Raw genomic sequence first — 17741 nt, 5'->3', positions numbered from 1 at the left:
TCACAGGAGACTCTCCATTGTTTCAGAGAACTATGATAAAGTGATGGTATTAAAAGGGCCAGTTCTTTCGTGCAGCAATCAGCACTGAGTCTAACAAGTAGTCAATACAGTGGCCTTCCCTCTACCTGCAGTTACTTACCACTATATCTTATCATTTTGTGTCCATGCAAAAATCAGAACTAATCTTCTGCAGGTAAACAATTTTACAAGATAGAACTGTTGTTGCTTATTATTTATGTAATGACTGCCAGTATCAATAAAAGCCCACTAAGACTATGCTGAACTATCTTTCACAGCATTAATTTTCTTCCAAGTTCAGTTATTAGTTGCTATAAGAGCCTTGTGCCATACACACCACCACCACCACCACCACCACCACCACCACCGTCTTGGATCTGAAACCAATTTCTGACATTCTACAGCCACATAACCACATCTTCATCTCAAAACCTTTGTGCTATTTCCAATGATTCTTCTTTATCCCATGTGTGTGTTTCCTTTACATACAATGAAGGCAAGAAGTAAATAATATCGTCAAACTATCACTAAACAGCACTTCCTTCAACCTTCCTGTACCTTAATGGAAAGTTTACTGTGAAATAATTCCAATGAGTATGATCTATCCATAAATGTTTTTGTTTCTCTTCACTTACTTTCTAGTTAAGGCCTTCAGCACACTAAGTTTTGTTTCATTGTCCTCACACATTCCAACATAGAGCAGTTTATCAAACCTGTCAACAGAGAGAAAAAAAGAGAATGTATGAGGTATAAGTTTAGCTTGAATATGAAATTTTTCTAAACTAATTTCTATATGAGCTATTTAGGATGTTTATGGCTTTACGACTAGAATGTAACACTGTTTGAACCAGAATTAATGAATCTACTAAGCAAAGCAACGAAAGGGATAACACAAACAACACCTAAAAAAATTGGTTTTAATTGACAGTTTCATCTCAAACAACTGAAAGACAGGGAGCAGAATGAGCTTGAAAATTGCAGGAGATGGAGAAAAGGAAAAGCTGCTGGAAACTATGCTTCTCAAGTCTTTGGTACAGAGATTGGAGAGATTTTTCCAACCTCTGGGAATGTGCATCTCATTCTTCTTTCTCTATAAAACTTCAAAAATTTGAGTAGAATTTCCACTCCAAAAATTTGATGTATTCAACATAATAATGACACACAACAGAAAAAATTTAGGACAAGAAAAAAAATTACAAATGCTACTATTAAGGCAGCTTGAAAGGTCTGAATTATTTTACATGTGATACAATCACATAACAAATAGAAAACTGCCTACATTGTAAGGCACAATAATTGACCATAATTTGCTGATATGATACTTTGGCTATATCTTTTTAAAAATTGTTGTGACAGATGTTTCCATGTCTTTTATGTACATAAACTTGAAGACAAAACAAGAGATCAAGATGATCATGTATCTGAAATATGAGTAAGGAAAAATGCTAGTGTTATTTTGAGTGCTCATGACTTCTGACTGGTTTGCTCCAGGCCCTATGAATTCCTCTCCTGTGCCAACCTCTTCATCACAGAGTAACCCTCATACCCAACATCCTTGATCATTTGATGGCTACATGAGTATTTCAATCTCTATATTCCCCAACAGTTTTTACTCTCCATGGCTCCCTCAACTATCATGGAAGTTATTCCTTGACATCTTAACCCATGTTCTATCATACTGTCCCTTCTTCCTGTCAATGTTGTCCACGTGTTTCTCTCATCACTCATTCTGAGAAGAAACTCCTCATTTTCTATCTTATCAATCCTCCTAATTTTCAACATTCTTCTGTAGCACCATATCTCAAATGTTTCAGTTCCCGTCTTTTCCAGTTTTCCTGCAGTCCAGGATTCACTTGCATATAATGCTGAACTTAAAGATACATTCTCAGCCATTTCTTGCTCAAATTAAATTCTGTCTTACGTACTAGCAAATTTATTTTTGCAAGGAAGGGCCTCTTTTCCTGTGCTACTGTGCTTTTTATATCCTTCTTGCTTCATCTGTCATGTGTAATTTCCTGCCAAGATTGCAGAATTCCTTTACTTCACCTCCTATGTGATCCCTAATTTTTATCTAAGTATATAGTTAATCTCACTTCTGCAATTCTTCATTTTTTTCCTTACTCAGTTTACTCTTAATTGATGGTGTGTGCTCATTAGACTGTTCACTACATTCAAGAGATCCTGCAGTATTTCCTCACTTGCACTGAGGATAGCAATGTCATAAGCAAATCTTATAATGGATGTACTTTCATCTTGAATTTCTAATCTCACTTCTGAAACTTTCTTTTCTCTCTGTCACTGCCTCTTCGATGGACAGACTGAACATTATAGCTAAGTTTGTCCATCCTTTTTAATCTGGGCATTTTGTTCTTAGTCTTCTATTCTTATTTTTCCTTAGGGTTCTTGTACATACTGTTATAGTTCTAGTTTTTTTTATGTCCATTGATCCATGATTTTAGACATGTTATGTTGCAAATTTACACAGAAATAAACAATTTTTTTGGAAATTTGTCATTTGATACATGAAATAAATTTGTAATATTTTTACTCAGTGATATATTATACCCTGCGCTGATTTATGCGACAGTTTAGCAAACATAGGGAAACTCTGCAGTTTATTTTTTTTTATTTTATTTTTTTTGTACTGCTAACAATAATAAATAATACAGTATTTACTCGAATCTAAGCCGCACTTTTTTTCTGGTTTTTGTAATCCATAAAACCGCCTGCGGCTTAGAAGCTAGTGCAAAGTAAGCGGAAGTTCTGAAAAATGTTGGTAGGTGCCGCCACAACTAACTTCTGCCATTGATTATATGTACCGCTACACAGGCATGCTTTACAGGCACGAAGATAAATACTGGTGCCAAAACCTCTGCGTCAGTAAATAAATTAAAAGCAAAGGTAGAAGAATGTATTTATTATGCCATTTATTCTTTCATGTTTGCTGCTATCTCATTTAAATCCTGTCTTGCCTAATAAACTATTAAACAAGAGAAAGACAACAGCAAACGCGGAAGAATATACATATCATGTCATGTTTATATTCGTATTATTCTTATGCTGAATAGTATTATTATTATGAGCGTATTCCATTGGTGGCCGGGAGACCCCTCGCGCGGAGGTTCGGCCGCCGCTCCACAAGTTCTTTAACGCCAATACGGCGACTTGCGAGTGAATGAGGATGAAATGATGATGAAAGACACACAACACCCAGTCATTTCGAGGCAGAGAAAATCCCTGACCCCGCCGGGAATCGAACCCGGGACCCCGTGCGCGGGAAGCGAGAATGCTACCGCAAGACCATGAGCCACCGACTGCTGAAGAGTGATACAGTCAGAAATGAAGCACAGCAACTGACTAGATTTTTAAATCTAAGATGACTATTTTCTGTGCAGAATGTAATGTACTAAAGAGGCGTCTGCAAAGATTTTCAAACGGAGAAAAATTTTCGCTAAACTCGCGTTCAGAACATCGTCTATTATATGCAGTCTATTATTTGGTTATTGTTGATCATTATCAAAGAAAGTAGCAGTGTAAATAACAACAAATAGCAGCCTCTTGCTATTGTTTCACTTATGAGACATCTTTTTTTATTGTAAGCGGTGGTAGCGTGCGGAAAAGCAAGTCATTCCGCGAGCGGCGACAGGTCATAAACACTCATTATCAGAATGCGACAAACAATGCATGACACAGTACAATAATGCACTTTCAGCTTAGAGTGACGTAAACACCTATAACAAAGAGAACGGCACTTATCAGATCAAAGCAAAATAAGCAATCGATTCAAACCAGATAAAGCACCTGAAAAAGAAAGGGTATCCGTATAAACACGGACCGGACCGAGACTCGAACTCGGGACCTTTGCCTTTCGCGGGCAAGTGCTCTACACTCTGCTGCAGAGTGAAAATCTCATTCTAGAAACATCCCCCAGGCTGTGGCTAAGCCATGTCTCTGCAATATCCTTTCTTTCAGGAGTGCTAGTTCTGCAAGGTTCGCAGAAGAGCTTCTGTAAAGTTTGGAAGGTAGGAGGCGAGGTACTGGCAGAAGTAAAGCTGTGAGGACGGGGCGTGAGTCGTGCTTGGGTAGCTCAGTTGGTAGAGCACTTGCCCGCGAAAGGCATAGGTCCCGAGTTGGAGTCTCGGTCCGGCCCACAGTTTTAATCTGCCAGGAAGTTTCAGCACTGACGTTATTTGAAACAATGTGTGGTTTCAGTCAATCCACCCAAATTCATCATTTACTGAAGCACAACCATGATGAAATTTTGAAAACCAGTTGCAAATAGGGTGACTGGTCACCAAAAGTTGAAGGAAGTGATTTGAGGCACTGTAGTTGAGTTAGGCCTTTTAGAAAAATCACAAAAAAAAAAAACATGTGAACTTTCCACCTTCTCACAAAAGCATTCCTTTAAACCCACAATGTAAACAAACTACCAACCCAGTTTCTGAGCTTCAAAATAACAGTATCATCATTTTAAACAGCCGCAGAGTTCTATAGAAATAATGAGTGAAATAAAATAATTTCTTCTAAAGAAATACACACTGTAATAACAAGATCTCATAACTGACAGCAATATACTTGTTTTCTTGAGAGTTTAGATTCTTCTGTCCACTTTCCTTACCTTCCTGGTCTCAAGAGAGCAGCATCAATCAGGTCAGGTCTATTTGTTGCTCCAATGAGAAATATCTGAGTTGACTTTTGTACACCATCCATTTCTGCCAAAAGTTGTGAAACTACCCTGCAACAATTGACAAACTTATCCAATCAGTTTTAGTGGAAACTTCCTTGTCTCTGTAAATCTGATAAAAAAAATTTCCAAGTAATTTAATTGTAGATAAGCTATAGCATTGACTATATCACTTGCTTTAATACAAGACTAATATGGTACTGGTGTTGATATTCTTCTCAGGTCTGCACTTAAATCTTAAAAATAGCAGTACAAACACAATCTCTAAGAACACATTTGGCACAATAATTACTTTATCAAAGAAAGAAGGAGACATTGACTTTATGAGCAATGCTATGAGGCTGCCACATGCTAAAAGGATGTTAAGGCTCTGTAGTGATCATATTCAATACGTTGTTACAATTTTTCTCTATGCAAATGTAACTGAGATGGATGTGGTGGTGACCATATTATCCAACCAGATTTGTTCCGAAGTTAGCAACTGTGTATCTGTCTTGAAGCAGTATTAGCTCAAGGTGTGCAAATTACCCAGATTATATTCATTCAGAATTTGAGAGTGAGATCACTTAGCAACTTCTAACAAACTTTATACATACTTCAAACCTCTTCGAAACTTTTTCTCTCTAACACTCCTTCACAAAATAATGAAAGGGAATAGGCTCATTGCTCACTACAGTCTCATTGTTCCTGCAATAAAACTTCAGCATCAAGTGTGATGTTTTATTTTATTACTTCTCTTCTACTAACTGTACGGGGCTTGTTCAAAAATTGTGGAACATTCGTAATTTCACGCCAACAGTGTGTCCAGGTGAAATACAGTTGGCATTCCTGCACACGCTTGTATTTGTTGTGTAGCTGCAGGAAGTTTCATTGTTGTACATCTGTTAGTTATTGCTCGGTGCTGTGTTGAATAGAACATTGTGCTGCACGGTTTTGAGATGGCAGAGTTACAGGATCAATGGGTCTACGTTAAATTTTGCATGAAGCTCAAGAAAACCTTTACAGAGACACACCAAACGAGGAAGCCTACGGTGATGAGTGCTTAAGCCATACTTGGTGTTACAAATGGTTCACACAGTTTAAAAATGGCCAGACAGAAGTTAAAGATGTACCTCATTCAGGATGCCCTTCGACATCTAATTCCGACGCTCATGTCAGAGACGTCAATAAAAGGATTAGTTCATCATGAATTTGTGCCACAGGGACAAAATGTTAACTGGTTGTACTATCGGGAGGTGTTGGAAAGCCTGTGAGAAAAGTGAGAAGGAAAAAAAACCCACACCCACACACACACACACACACACACACACACACACACACACACACACGATTCAGGAGATGATATGATGATATAAGCAGATTCAGAAGGATGTAGGTTGCAGTAGTTACTTGGAGATGAAGAAGCTTGCACAGGATTAAGTAGCATGGAGAACTGCATCAAACCAGGCTCTGGACTGAAAGCTACAACAAAGCATTGAGATGCATCAAAAGCTAGCTTTTCTTAAAACATAGTGCAAATTACCTGGACGATAGTCATCCAGTGCTTGACAATGAGAGCAGGTAGTGACTTGCAATAAACTTTAAAAATAATTTCAAACATTTTCTGAACTTGGTTTACCAGTTTTGGTTTCGACTTTTTCATTAGTCTAATAATAAGACTGAATAATCCAAAACCAAAAAAACTAACATAATTAGGACTTTGTATCCTTAACCATGTTGTTTGTATGGCTTAATGTCAAATATTTAACACATTAACTCATTTGTAAAGTAATCAGATGTTTGAAGTTGTTTTATACATGGGAGTTCAATTCCTTAAGGAACTGGGATTGGGGGCTGGGTTACTGCTTTATAAACATTTCCCTAAGGAAGGCGGTCAAATGGTCAACACAATGGAATTGCTTTCAAAAGGAGCAGGGTTTAAACATCTCTCAGGACATGATGATTGGATGCCTTCCCCTATTCTTCAAGCAAACCAGTACACTGTCTGTAATAGCACCATTAGAATATTAGGTTGATGCATAAATTTGTAGTAATTATGTTTTACATGTTGTTATTCTAGTCACTATGTGTTTATTTATCAAATGTCATTTTTATCTATAGCTCACTGTTACTATTTGAGTTTACATATTGTCATTTTGTTATTTAGAGATAGTAAGTGGAGCTGTGGACATTACAACATGAACTGCAAAGTGGAGAAATCGGAACTTTCCGACACATTCTTTTATTTAAGTTCAATAGAGGGGTGACAGCAATGGAGGCAACCAGAAACATTTGTGTCATGTATGGGGATACTACTGTTGGACAGAGAATGCCAAGAAAATGGTATTCTCATTTTAAGGAGGATCATTTTGACATAGTGACTCTTCACATTCAGGATGATATTTGGGGTCTGCTGAGGATAGTTTAAATGCATTAATCCACAATGATCCACATCAGCATGCTAGAGAACTGGCAAATGTGATGAACAGTGATCATTCCACCATTTGCAACATTTGAATGCAATGGGGAAGGCTCAAAAATCAGGTGCATGTGTACCGCATGCTCTAAGCCAAAATCTCAAAAAATTTGCCAGTGGCAGTATGGGCATCTCTGATTGCAATTGTCTCATGAACAACATCAAGCACTCCTATCCTGTTTCGTTCCTGGTGACAAGAAATGGTGTCTTTATGATAACATAAAACATATGGAAAAGAAAGGATTGGTAGAGCCCAAACAAAGCAGCAACTCCCCGTACAAAGATCAGCATGCATCCATAAAAGACAGAGTTATGTATTTGGTGGAACAGAGATTGTCTGTTGCATTATAATTGCTTCCCCGCAGCGTAACCATCACTGCTGACATTTATCGTCAATCACTGAGATGTTTTGCACACGCAACCCAGAACAACGATCAGGAAGACTGCGTGAAGTGCTGTTATATCATGATTATGCCTGCCCACATTCTGCTAGACTGACAAAAAGCAAGATAGAGGACTTGGGTTAGGGAGTCAGCTTATTCACCTGATCTTACACCCTCAGGTTTTCACTTTTTCCACTCTCTATCCAACAACCTTAAAGGAACTTCCTTTCCAGATAAAAAAATGTTCTTCAAACATGGCTTGATGAGCTCTTTGCCTCAAAGCCACATAATTTCTACATTCAAAGAATTGAAAAGTTTCACCCCATTGTTGGCAGACTGCTGTAAACAGTGTAGGAGAATACGTTATTAATGACTAATGTCTCTGTTAGTCTATCTGTTGTGTTTATTAAATTTATGGAAAAATACTATCAACTTATGCACAATATAATATTGTTGTTGTGGTCTTCAGTCCAGAGACTGGTTTGATGCAGCTCTCCAAGCTACTCTATCCTGTGCAAGCTTCTTCATCTCCCAGTACCTACTGCAACCTACATCCTTCTGAATCTGTTTAGTGTATTCATCTCTTGGTCTCCCTCTATGATTTTTACCCTCCATACTGCCCTCCAATACTGAATTGGTGATCCCTTGATGCCTCAGAATAGTACCAACTGATCCCTTCTTCTAGTCAAGCTCTGCCACAAACTCCTCTTCTCCCAAATTCTATTCAATACCTCCTCATTAGTTATGTGATCTACCCATCTAATCTTCAGCATTCTTTTTTAGCACTACATTTCGAAAGCTTCTGTTCTCTTCTTGTCCAAACTATTTATCATCCACATTTCACTTCCATACATGGCCACACCCCATATAAATACTTTCAGAAACGACTTCCTGACACTTAAATCTATACTCAATGTTAAAAAATTTCTCTTCTTCAGAAACGCTTTCCTTGACATTGCCAGTCTACAATTTATATCCTCTCTACTTTGACCACTGTGAGTTATTTTGCTCCCCAAATAGCAAATCTCATTTACTACTTTAAGTGCCTCATTTTCTAATCTAATTCCCACACCATCACCCGATTTAATTCGACTACATTCCATTATCCTCGTTTTGCTTTTGATGATGTTCATCTTGTATCCTCCTTTCAGGACACTATCCATTCCATTCAGCTTCTCTTCCAGGTCCTTTGCTGTCTCTGACAGAATTACAATGTCATCGGCGAACCTCAAAGTTTTTATTTCTTCTCCATGAATTTTAATTCCTACTCCAAATTTTTCTTTTGTTTCCTTTACTGCTTGCTCAATATACAGATTACATAACATTGGGGATAGGCTACAACCCTGTCTCACACCCTTCCCGACCACTGCTTCCCTTTCATGCCCCTCGACTCTTATAACTGCCATCTGGTTTCTGTACAAATCGTAAATAGCCTTTCGCTCCCTGTATTTTAACCCCGCCACCTTCAGAATATGAAAAAGAGTATTCCAATCAACATTGTCAAAAGCTTTCTCTAAGTCTACAAATGCTAGAAACATAGGCTTGCCTTTCCTTAATCTATTCTCTAAGATAAGTCGTAGGGTCAATGTAAGATTAAACTCTAATATTCCTTTTATATATATATTTCAAATAATTGGGAACTTTTAGATGAATGTAATAGTCACAGAAAATCTAACACAATAATAGGTACAAAGGTTAAGGATTTAGGATAGTAGCAATAACAGCTGTATTACTATGAACAAATATGCAATCTTCTTAATCAACAAAAGTTTATGTTTTTTGTATTTTTCTACTCACTAAAATTAGAGAGTGAGGAATCAAAAAAACATAAAGATAGTTAAACCTGCTGCTTAAACACATGTTACTTCCATCCTACCATTGTGGGAAGAAGCCCTAATACTGCATGAAATTTGACATGTTCACTACACTTATCTCAGCATTCATCAAAAGAAGTGTGTGATCAAAAGTAAATGACACAGCCTCTGTGTCAACAAAAAGATGCATCAAGTTAAAATGAAGGATGAAATTGGATTTGTTGCCAGTGCTAATCCATGATAAGGCTATTCTACAGAAGAGAAAGTCGTACATCACACTGAAATGCTTTACCTATTTGGGAATCTGCCTCACAGACAGTTTTACCCAGTACCATATGTTTGTCTTAATTTGTAATTATTAATTCTCTGACAAGTTATAACACTTCCCAATAACAGAAAGGTAGTGCAGTATACAATAATGCATCCTCTCCAACACAATATTACTGATGCATTACGTGAATCTTCATACACACAGAAATCTAGCCGGGTGAGATATCCTTCATCTTTCCTGCATGCGGCACAGTGCATCCTGAATATGCAGCATATAAATCTTTATCACAGTTGAGCAGTACTCCAGTACAGCGTTGACATGTCACCAACACATTGCTCTTTTCAAAAATGGCAAGTTAAACAGTTCATTGTGAACATAATGTAAAAAACATATCATAAAGTACTTTGTGTTTGAAATGTAGCTGCCGGTCACACACACACACACACACACACACACACACACACACACACACAAATGGAAAACTACATCTAAAATTTATAAATGACAGCTCTTCATAGTTTGCCCAATTCTTTTACAAGTTTAACAGCCAAACTAGTGACTTCAATAAATTGTAAAGAAAATACTGAAAAGTAAAAGAAATATTGAAAATGGAAATTTTGTCACTGAAAAATCTAGTTAATAAAACAGTATCCCATGTGTGCAAAACACAACCACCTATAAAAAATAAGCTTGCAAAAATCATTTTATATAAATAAAAGTGTTATATAAAATAGAATATTGTACAGTGAACAGTTGCTTTTACGAAAGGAATAGATCTTCTGGGATAAATTCTTCCAAGGATAAAAATCTCTAGCTTGAGAAAACAACAGTTGCACAATGCACTAAAATTTAACAAGAATTATGTTTATTTACGTATGTAAAATGCTACAAAGCTACATTTAAAAAATCTGTACTGGCCATAGAATAAGACAGACAGTAGGTTCATAATAAAACTAAGGAACCAATTAAGTAAGATGCAAATTGCTGTCAAATCCGAAACAGAAGTCAGCTACTATTTTCCAGTGTTTTGTTTCTGTGTCTATCCACTGCTCAGTGTGTCCACTCCAACTACATCTACATCTACATCTGCACATACAAATATACTCTGGAAGCCACCATATGGTGTGTGACGGAGGATACCCTGTACAACTACTACTAATTTACTTTCCTGTTCCACTCACAAACAGAATGAGGAAAAAACGACTGTTCTTGTGCCTTCGTATGAGCCCTTAATATCTCATATCTTATCTTCATGGTCCTTACGTGCAATATATGTTGGTGGCAGTAGAATCGTTCGGCAGTCAGTTTCAAATACCAATTCTCAATAGTGTTTCTTGATGATAATATTGCCTTACCTCCAGCAATTCCCATTTGAGTTCCCAAAGCATCTCCGTAGCACTTACGTCTTGCTTGAACCAACTGGTAACAAGTCTAACAGCCTGCCTCTGAACTGCTTCAATGTACTCCTTCAATCCAATCAGGTATGGATCCCAAACACTTATGCAGTACTCAAGAACAGATCACACCAGTGTTATACAGGGTGTTACAAAAAGATACAGCCAAACTTTCAGGAAACATTCCTCACACACAAAGAAAGAAAATATGTTATGTGGACATGTGTCCGGAAATGCTTACTTTCCATGTTAGAGCTCATTTTATTACTTCTCTTCAAATCATATTAATCATGGAATGGAAACACACAGCAACAGAACGTACCAGCGTGATTTCAAACACTTTGTTACAGGAAATGTTCAAAATGTCCTCCATTAGTGCGGATAAATACATCCACCCTCCGTCGCATGGAATCCCTGATGCGTTGATGCAGCCCTGGAGAATGGCGTATTGTATCACAGCCATCCACAATACGAGCATGAAGAGTCTCTACATTTGGTACCGGGGTTGCATAGACAAGAGCTTTCAAATGCCCCCATACTGAAAGTCAAGAGGGTTCAGGTCAGGAGAGCGTGGAGGCCATGGAATTGGTCCGCCTCTACCAATCCATCGGTCACCGAATCTGTTGTTGAGAAGCGTACGAACACTTCGACTGAAATGTGCAGGAGCTCCATCATGCATGAACCACATGTTGTGTCGTACTTGTAAAGGCACATGTTCTAGCAGCACAGGTAGAGTATCCCGTATGAAATCATGATAACGTGCTCCATTGAGCGTAGGTGGAAGAACATGGGGCCCAATCAAGACATAACCAATAATGCCTGCCCAAACGTTCACAGAAAATCTGTGTTGATGACGTGATTGCACAATTGCGTGTGGATTCTCGTCAGCCCACACATGTTGATTGTGAAAATTTACAATTTGATCACGTTGGAATGAAGCATCATCCGTCAAGAGAACATTTGCACTGAAATGAGGATTGACACATTGTTGGATGAACCATTCGCAGAAGTGTACCCGTGGAGGCCAATCAGCTGCTGATAGTGCCTGCACACACTGCACATGGTACGGAAACAACTGGTTCTCCCATAGCACCCTCCATACAGTGACGTGGTCAACGTTACTTTGTACAGCAGCAACTTCTCTGACGCTGACATTAGGGTTATCGTCAACTGCACGAAGAACTGCCTCGTCCATTGCAGGTGTCCTCGTCGTTCTAGGTCTTCCCCAGTCTTAGGCTGGAATGTTCCGTGCTCCCTAAGATGCCGATCAATTGCTTCGAACGTCTTCCTGTCGGGACACCTTCGTTCTGGAAATCTGTCTCGATACAAATGTACCGCGCCACGGCTATTGCCCCGTGCTAATCCATACATCAAATGGACATCTGCCAACTCCACATTTGTAAACATTGCACTGACTGCAAAACCACGTTCGTGATGAACACTAACCTGTTGATGCTACGTACTGATGTGCTTGATGCTTGTACTGTAGAGCAATGAGTTGCATGTCAACACAAGCACTGAAGTCAACATTACCTTCCTTCAACTGGGCCAACTGGCGGTGAATCGAGGAAGTACAGTACAAACTGACGAAACTAAAATGAGTTCTAACATGGAAATTAAGCGTTTCTGGACACATGTCCACATAACATCTTTTCTTTATTTGTGTGTGAGGAATGTTCCCTGAAAGTTTGGCCGTACCTTTTTGTAACACCCTGTATATGTGGTCTCCTTTACAGATGAACCACTCTTTCCTAAAATTCTCCCAATAAACTGAAGTCAACCATTCACCATCCCTACCACAGTTCTCACATGATCGTTCTACCACATATTGCTTTGCAGCGTTACGCCCAGATGTTTAAACGACTTGACGGTGTCAAGCAGAACACTAGTAATACTGTATCTGAACACTACTGGTTTGTTCTTCCTACTCACCTTCATTAACTTACATTTTATGAATTTAGAGCTAGCTGCTATTCACACAAACTAGAAATTTTGTCGAAGTTGTCTTGTATCATCCAACCATCACTCAACTTCGACACCTTACTGTAGGCCACAGCATCATCAGCAAACAACTGCAGATTTCTACCCACATTGTCTACCAAATCATTTATGTATATAGAAAACAGCAGCAGTCCTACCACACTGGGGCACTCCTGACAACACCCTTGTCTCACATGAACACTTACTGTTGATGACAACATGCTGGTTTTTTTTCCTTAAGTAGTCTTCGAGCCATTCATACATCTGTGAACTTATTCCATACGCTCATACCTTCATTAACCGCCTGCAATGGAGCACCATGTCAAACGTCTTCTGGAATTCTACAAATACAGCATTTGCCAGTTGCCCTTCATTCATGGTTCTCAATATATCAGGTGAGAAATGGGCAAGTTGAGTTTTTCATGAGTGATGCTTTTTAAAACCAGGCTGATTTGTGGACATAAGCTTCTCAGTCTTAGGAAAGTTTATTACATTCAAACTGAGAATACATACAAGGCTTCTGCAGTAAACCGAAGTTAGGCGATATTGGTCTGTAATTCCTGATATTCTGAAGTCACCTGCACTTTTTTACCTCTTTGTAAAACTGAACTGTGATTAATCTGGACCTGGAGAGTTATTTGCTTTCAAATCTTACAGTTGTTTCTCTATGCCAGGCTGCTTTTTAGTATGTTGTCCATACAGGAGTCTGCCCGATGATCAAATGACAGTATGTCTGTATGATTCTCCTGGGTGAACAATTTCTTGAACGTGAAATTTACTACTAACCTTTGCTTGTCATCATTTGTGTGTTCTCTTTTGAACCAAGAGTGCAGCACCCTCTGCTTCCTTAGCATCTTCTGAATTTCGTTCTTAAGCCATAGTGGGTCTTTCCCATCCTTTATCCAATTACTAGGCACATAACTCTCCAGACCACAATTTACAATCTGCTTAAACTCTGCCATTAATTACTCTACATCCATCTTACTGGAACTAAGTGATGTCAACTCGCTCTCTAAGTTAGATGCTAACTACTGCTTATCAGCTCTATCTAGCAGAAACATTCACCTAGCCTTCTTGATTGATTTATTAACTTTTGTAAACATAGTTGCTATAATGACACCATAATCGCTAATCCCCCATTTCTATATTGACATTTTCGATATGGTCCAATCTATTTGTAGCTAAAAGGCCTAAGATATTTCCATTCTGTGTGGGCTCCTGAGCTAGCTGCTCAAAACAGTTTTCAGAAAATGTATTCAAAAGTATTTTACATGACTGTCTGTCTGTACGCCCTGCAATGAACCCTTAGACATCCCAGTCTACACTCCGGAGGTAAAAGTCACCTCCAACTAGCATCGCACGATATAGATATTTATGCACTACTGACTGTGGACTTTATTTGAATAACTCTAGAACTGTTACAGCAGAATTGGCTGGCCGGTAAAAACATCCAACAATTAACTTTGTTTCACTTACACCTATTGTACATGGCCGGATAACTTCATCAACACACTAACTTCAACCTCAATACAGACAATATTTTTGTGGACTTGAATGAACACTCTGCCTCCTATGGCCTCCAGTCTGTCTTCCCGATATACATTCCATGATTTGCTAAATATCTCAGAGCTTTCCGCTTCGGGTTTCAGCCAGCTCTCGGTCCCAAGAATAATTTCAGTGTGAGAACTTTCCTGAAGGGCAGTAAATTCAGGGATTTCATTACAAATACTTTGACAGTTTACTAATACAATTTTGACAGTCAAAGTGCCTTTACTCTGAATCTTGTCTGGCTTCCCTTGCTGTACATCGAATGGTGAGCATTCATCAGAAGATCTCAAACTACCGCCTAGGCTAAAAGACCTCATGTGCACTTCACAAGTTCTCTGCTACCCAAGTAGCTGCTTCCTCTGTGTAGGGTACCCCTGACCTGTCAAGGGGTGTCCTACAGATCCCCACATGATAACGCAAGTCAAGAAATTTGCACCAAGTCCGTCACAGAGTTGACAAGGTTGAGATCGCACACTGGTGCAAATTGCGAGCTCTACTTGCACTTCATGTGCATGCTCAGCAGTCCTCACGACCTCCACCAGCTACCGGTATTAACTGATGATGGCCCCAGAACCTAAGTGATAGGAGTCACTGGTGCTGATGTAAGCCAGAACTTGCAGATTACTGCACCCTGCACGCTCAATAGTCACAGACAATGCCACCTCCACATCTAAGATGAGGGCCCCCCAGCAGATATTCTGAGCGCATGTTGCCCTTCTTTCCAGCCCTGAATGTTATCCGACTAAGGGGCTCCATAATGTGCCTAATGCTGGAACCCCCGATAACTAGTACCCCCCCCCCCCCCACCTCATGTCCTCATGTGCCTGCTCAGACACTGCTGAAGGAGTGGCCACGTGTTCAAACACAGGGTGAATGGGTGAGCCCAGGCAGCCAGTCTCCACATTGGGCCGGCCGGTGTGGCCGTGCATTTCTAGGCGCTTCAGTCTGGAACTGCGTGACCGCTACGGTCACAGGTTCGAATCCTGCCTCGGGCATGGATGTGTGTGATGTCCTTAGGTTAGTTAGGTTTAAGTAGTTCTAAGTTCTAGGGGACTGATGACCGCAGATGTTAAATCCCATAGTGCTCGGAGCCATTTGAACCATTTTTTCTCCACACTGGCCCTCCGCCTCAAGTGACGCAAACGTGTTACCACCCACCACTCACCCTTTGGTGAGGGCGGATCCAACACGTCAGGTACAATAGGAAGTGCCTTAGAAGCAGAGCCTGTGGGCAAAACATGTGACGCACCACATTTTCTGCCACCGTTCACCACAAGGCAGCAGCCTGAAGGTAACTGACCATAGCCAAAAGTGCATTCAGCTGTTTGTGAATCTGCACACACCATGCACACATCCTAACCATCCTAGTAAGACTAACTGAAGAAGTGAACTATAAATGCTGACAGAATCCTAGATATGAAACTTGCTACCCTCCTGATGTGTCACCAATGGATCTGATGCATTAATGAGCTATATAGCTGGCTGTTCAGTGAGCAACTACTGCACTACAGACCCTTACAAAAATGCGAGACTGAACCTCTTAAAACATAAAGACAAGCACGAAATTTAACAAATAAATCTATGAAGAAAACACAGAAAAAGATAAACAATTAACTTACTCCTCTATAGATGTATATCAGCAGAGAGCTGCGGCCTGATTCACAACACAGGGAGTGTTTATTTTAATCATTCCACAACTTCTACTTACCTGTTTCACAGATATTGGATACCAGATGAAATGAAAATTTAATTTCCAAATACTTAAATGTTTGAAATCAAAACTGTCCTAGCATAATTGCTGTATCAATCTTAAATCACCATAATGAGTCACCACTTCCTTCCACTGAAATCTTATATAGTTAAACAGTTTTCCCCCAACTTGTACACTTCCCCCTCCCCCTCCCCTGTCCGCTATCCTTTCTATATCACAGTCGCAGCTATGTTTCATTTATGATATTATCCATTTTCCTTCTGCACACCAAAATTACATTTAATGTTTTGTAGGCTACAACAGTTCTTCATACAACCACTTACTTTCCAGTCTTTTTCTCACACTAGTACTTCATACTGCTTCCAATGTAAAACATTGTCTAGGCATCTCCCCAGTCTCTTTATATGCCACTCCCACTTGTGATAATAAGACTTATTTTGTCAGCCTGGGATTACTCTGAAATGGGAATGTGATTTGTAAAGTTGTAATTGCTACTCAGGTTTTTAGTAATAGTGATAACGCAAAACACAAAGCAGCAGAAACTACCAGTTGTTTAATGGCAGGTGTAATTTTCATTTAGCAAAGGTTTCATATACAATAGGTGAGAAATTTCTCTCCTGAATGTACCAGTGTTTCACAACAAGCTTCAACTCTTCTGTGATTTCATAAGCTCACTAGACAAAATATTAGTTACTAACTTTGAAGAGCACAATGGTCATTTTGTCGGGTACTAATATGACCCCTCCATCACTGACACCCATCACAGCAGTGAAATAGTATGTGCCAGACAGTTGTATGGAATCAATGCAGTGAGATGTGTTGACATGTGCACATAACAAAAAGGCAAAAAGGAGCTATCTCATTTGGTCATGCTCATGAATACCATGAATGAAGTTGCCAAATTTGTTGGGACTGTGCAATGTGTCTACTAAAAGGAAATGTGTACCACTCACAGACGTGTAACACAGCATAAGAGCAATGATTGTAAAAAGATGTTTACTCATTAGGAACAGAGATGAGTGTCATGCCATGCCAATGATAATCAGTTTCAAACCGAGTTGAAATAGCTGCTGTCAATGAACGTAGTTCCATGCCAACCAGTTTCAAACGGAATTGTGCAAAGGTGTGCAATAGAGCTTTGGAGTCAAGTAACTATTTGGAGTCTAGTAATTCACAAAATGCCACTGCTCATAGCAGCACATAATTTTGGATGTCCTCTGTGGGCCAAACAACTCAGAAACCAGAAAGAAACTGACTGGCTGGAGGTGTGTGGTGTGGTGTGGTAAAACGATTCACAAATTTGTCCCTTTTCAAATAACTGAAACAACATCCCGATGAGACATTTAACCAGCAGTGTATGGAGTGTGTAGTTTAGACTGCAGATTGTTCCATGATATTTTGGGACAATTGTTTGTACAGTGACTTGGGCCCATCCATTCAAGTTACCATGAACATGAACAAGGAAGTTTATTTCAACATTCTC

General features: G+C 39.3%; 1 protein-coding gene across 1 annotated transcript in view; it reads right to left on the bottom strand.

Annotated features, from left to right (window-relative positions):
* The window catches only part of LOC126236144 (peroxisome assembly factor 2), a 125457-nt gene that overhangs the window by 13831 nt on the left and 93885 nt on the right, over positions 1-17741 (bottom strand). The window contains exons 8-9 of the mRNA XM_049945227.1: positions 4637-4753; positions 654-731 (exon numbers count right to left, since the gene is read on the bottom strand). Coding sequence (XP_049801184.1) covers positions 654-731; positions 4637-4753 — 195 coding nt within the window. The remainder of the gene's footprint in view (positions 1-653; positions 732-4636; positions 4754-17741) is intronic.

The sequence above is a fragment of the Schistocerca nitens genome, chromosome 2 (genome assembly GCF_023898315.1).
Source record: "Schistocerca nitens isolate TAMUIC-IGC-003100 chromosome 2, iqSchNite1.1, whole genome shotgun sequence".
In the NCBI taxonomy this organism is placed as follows: domain Eukaryota; kingdom Metazoa; phylum Arthropoda; class Insecta; order Orthoptera; family Acrididae; genus Schistocerca; species Schistocerca nitens.
This window is presented reverse-complemented; position numbering and strand designations above follow the sequence as displayed.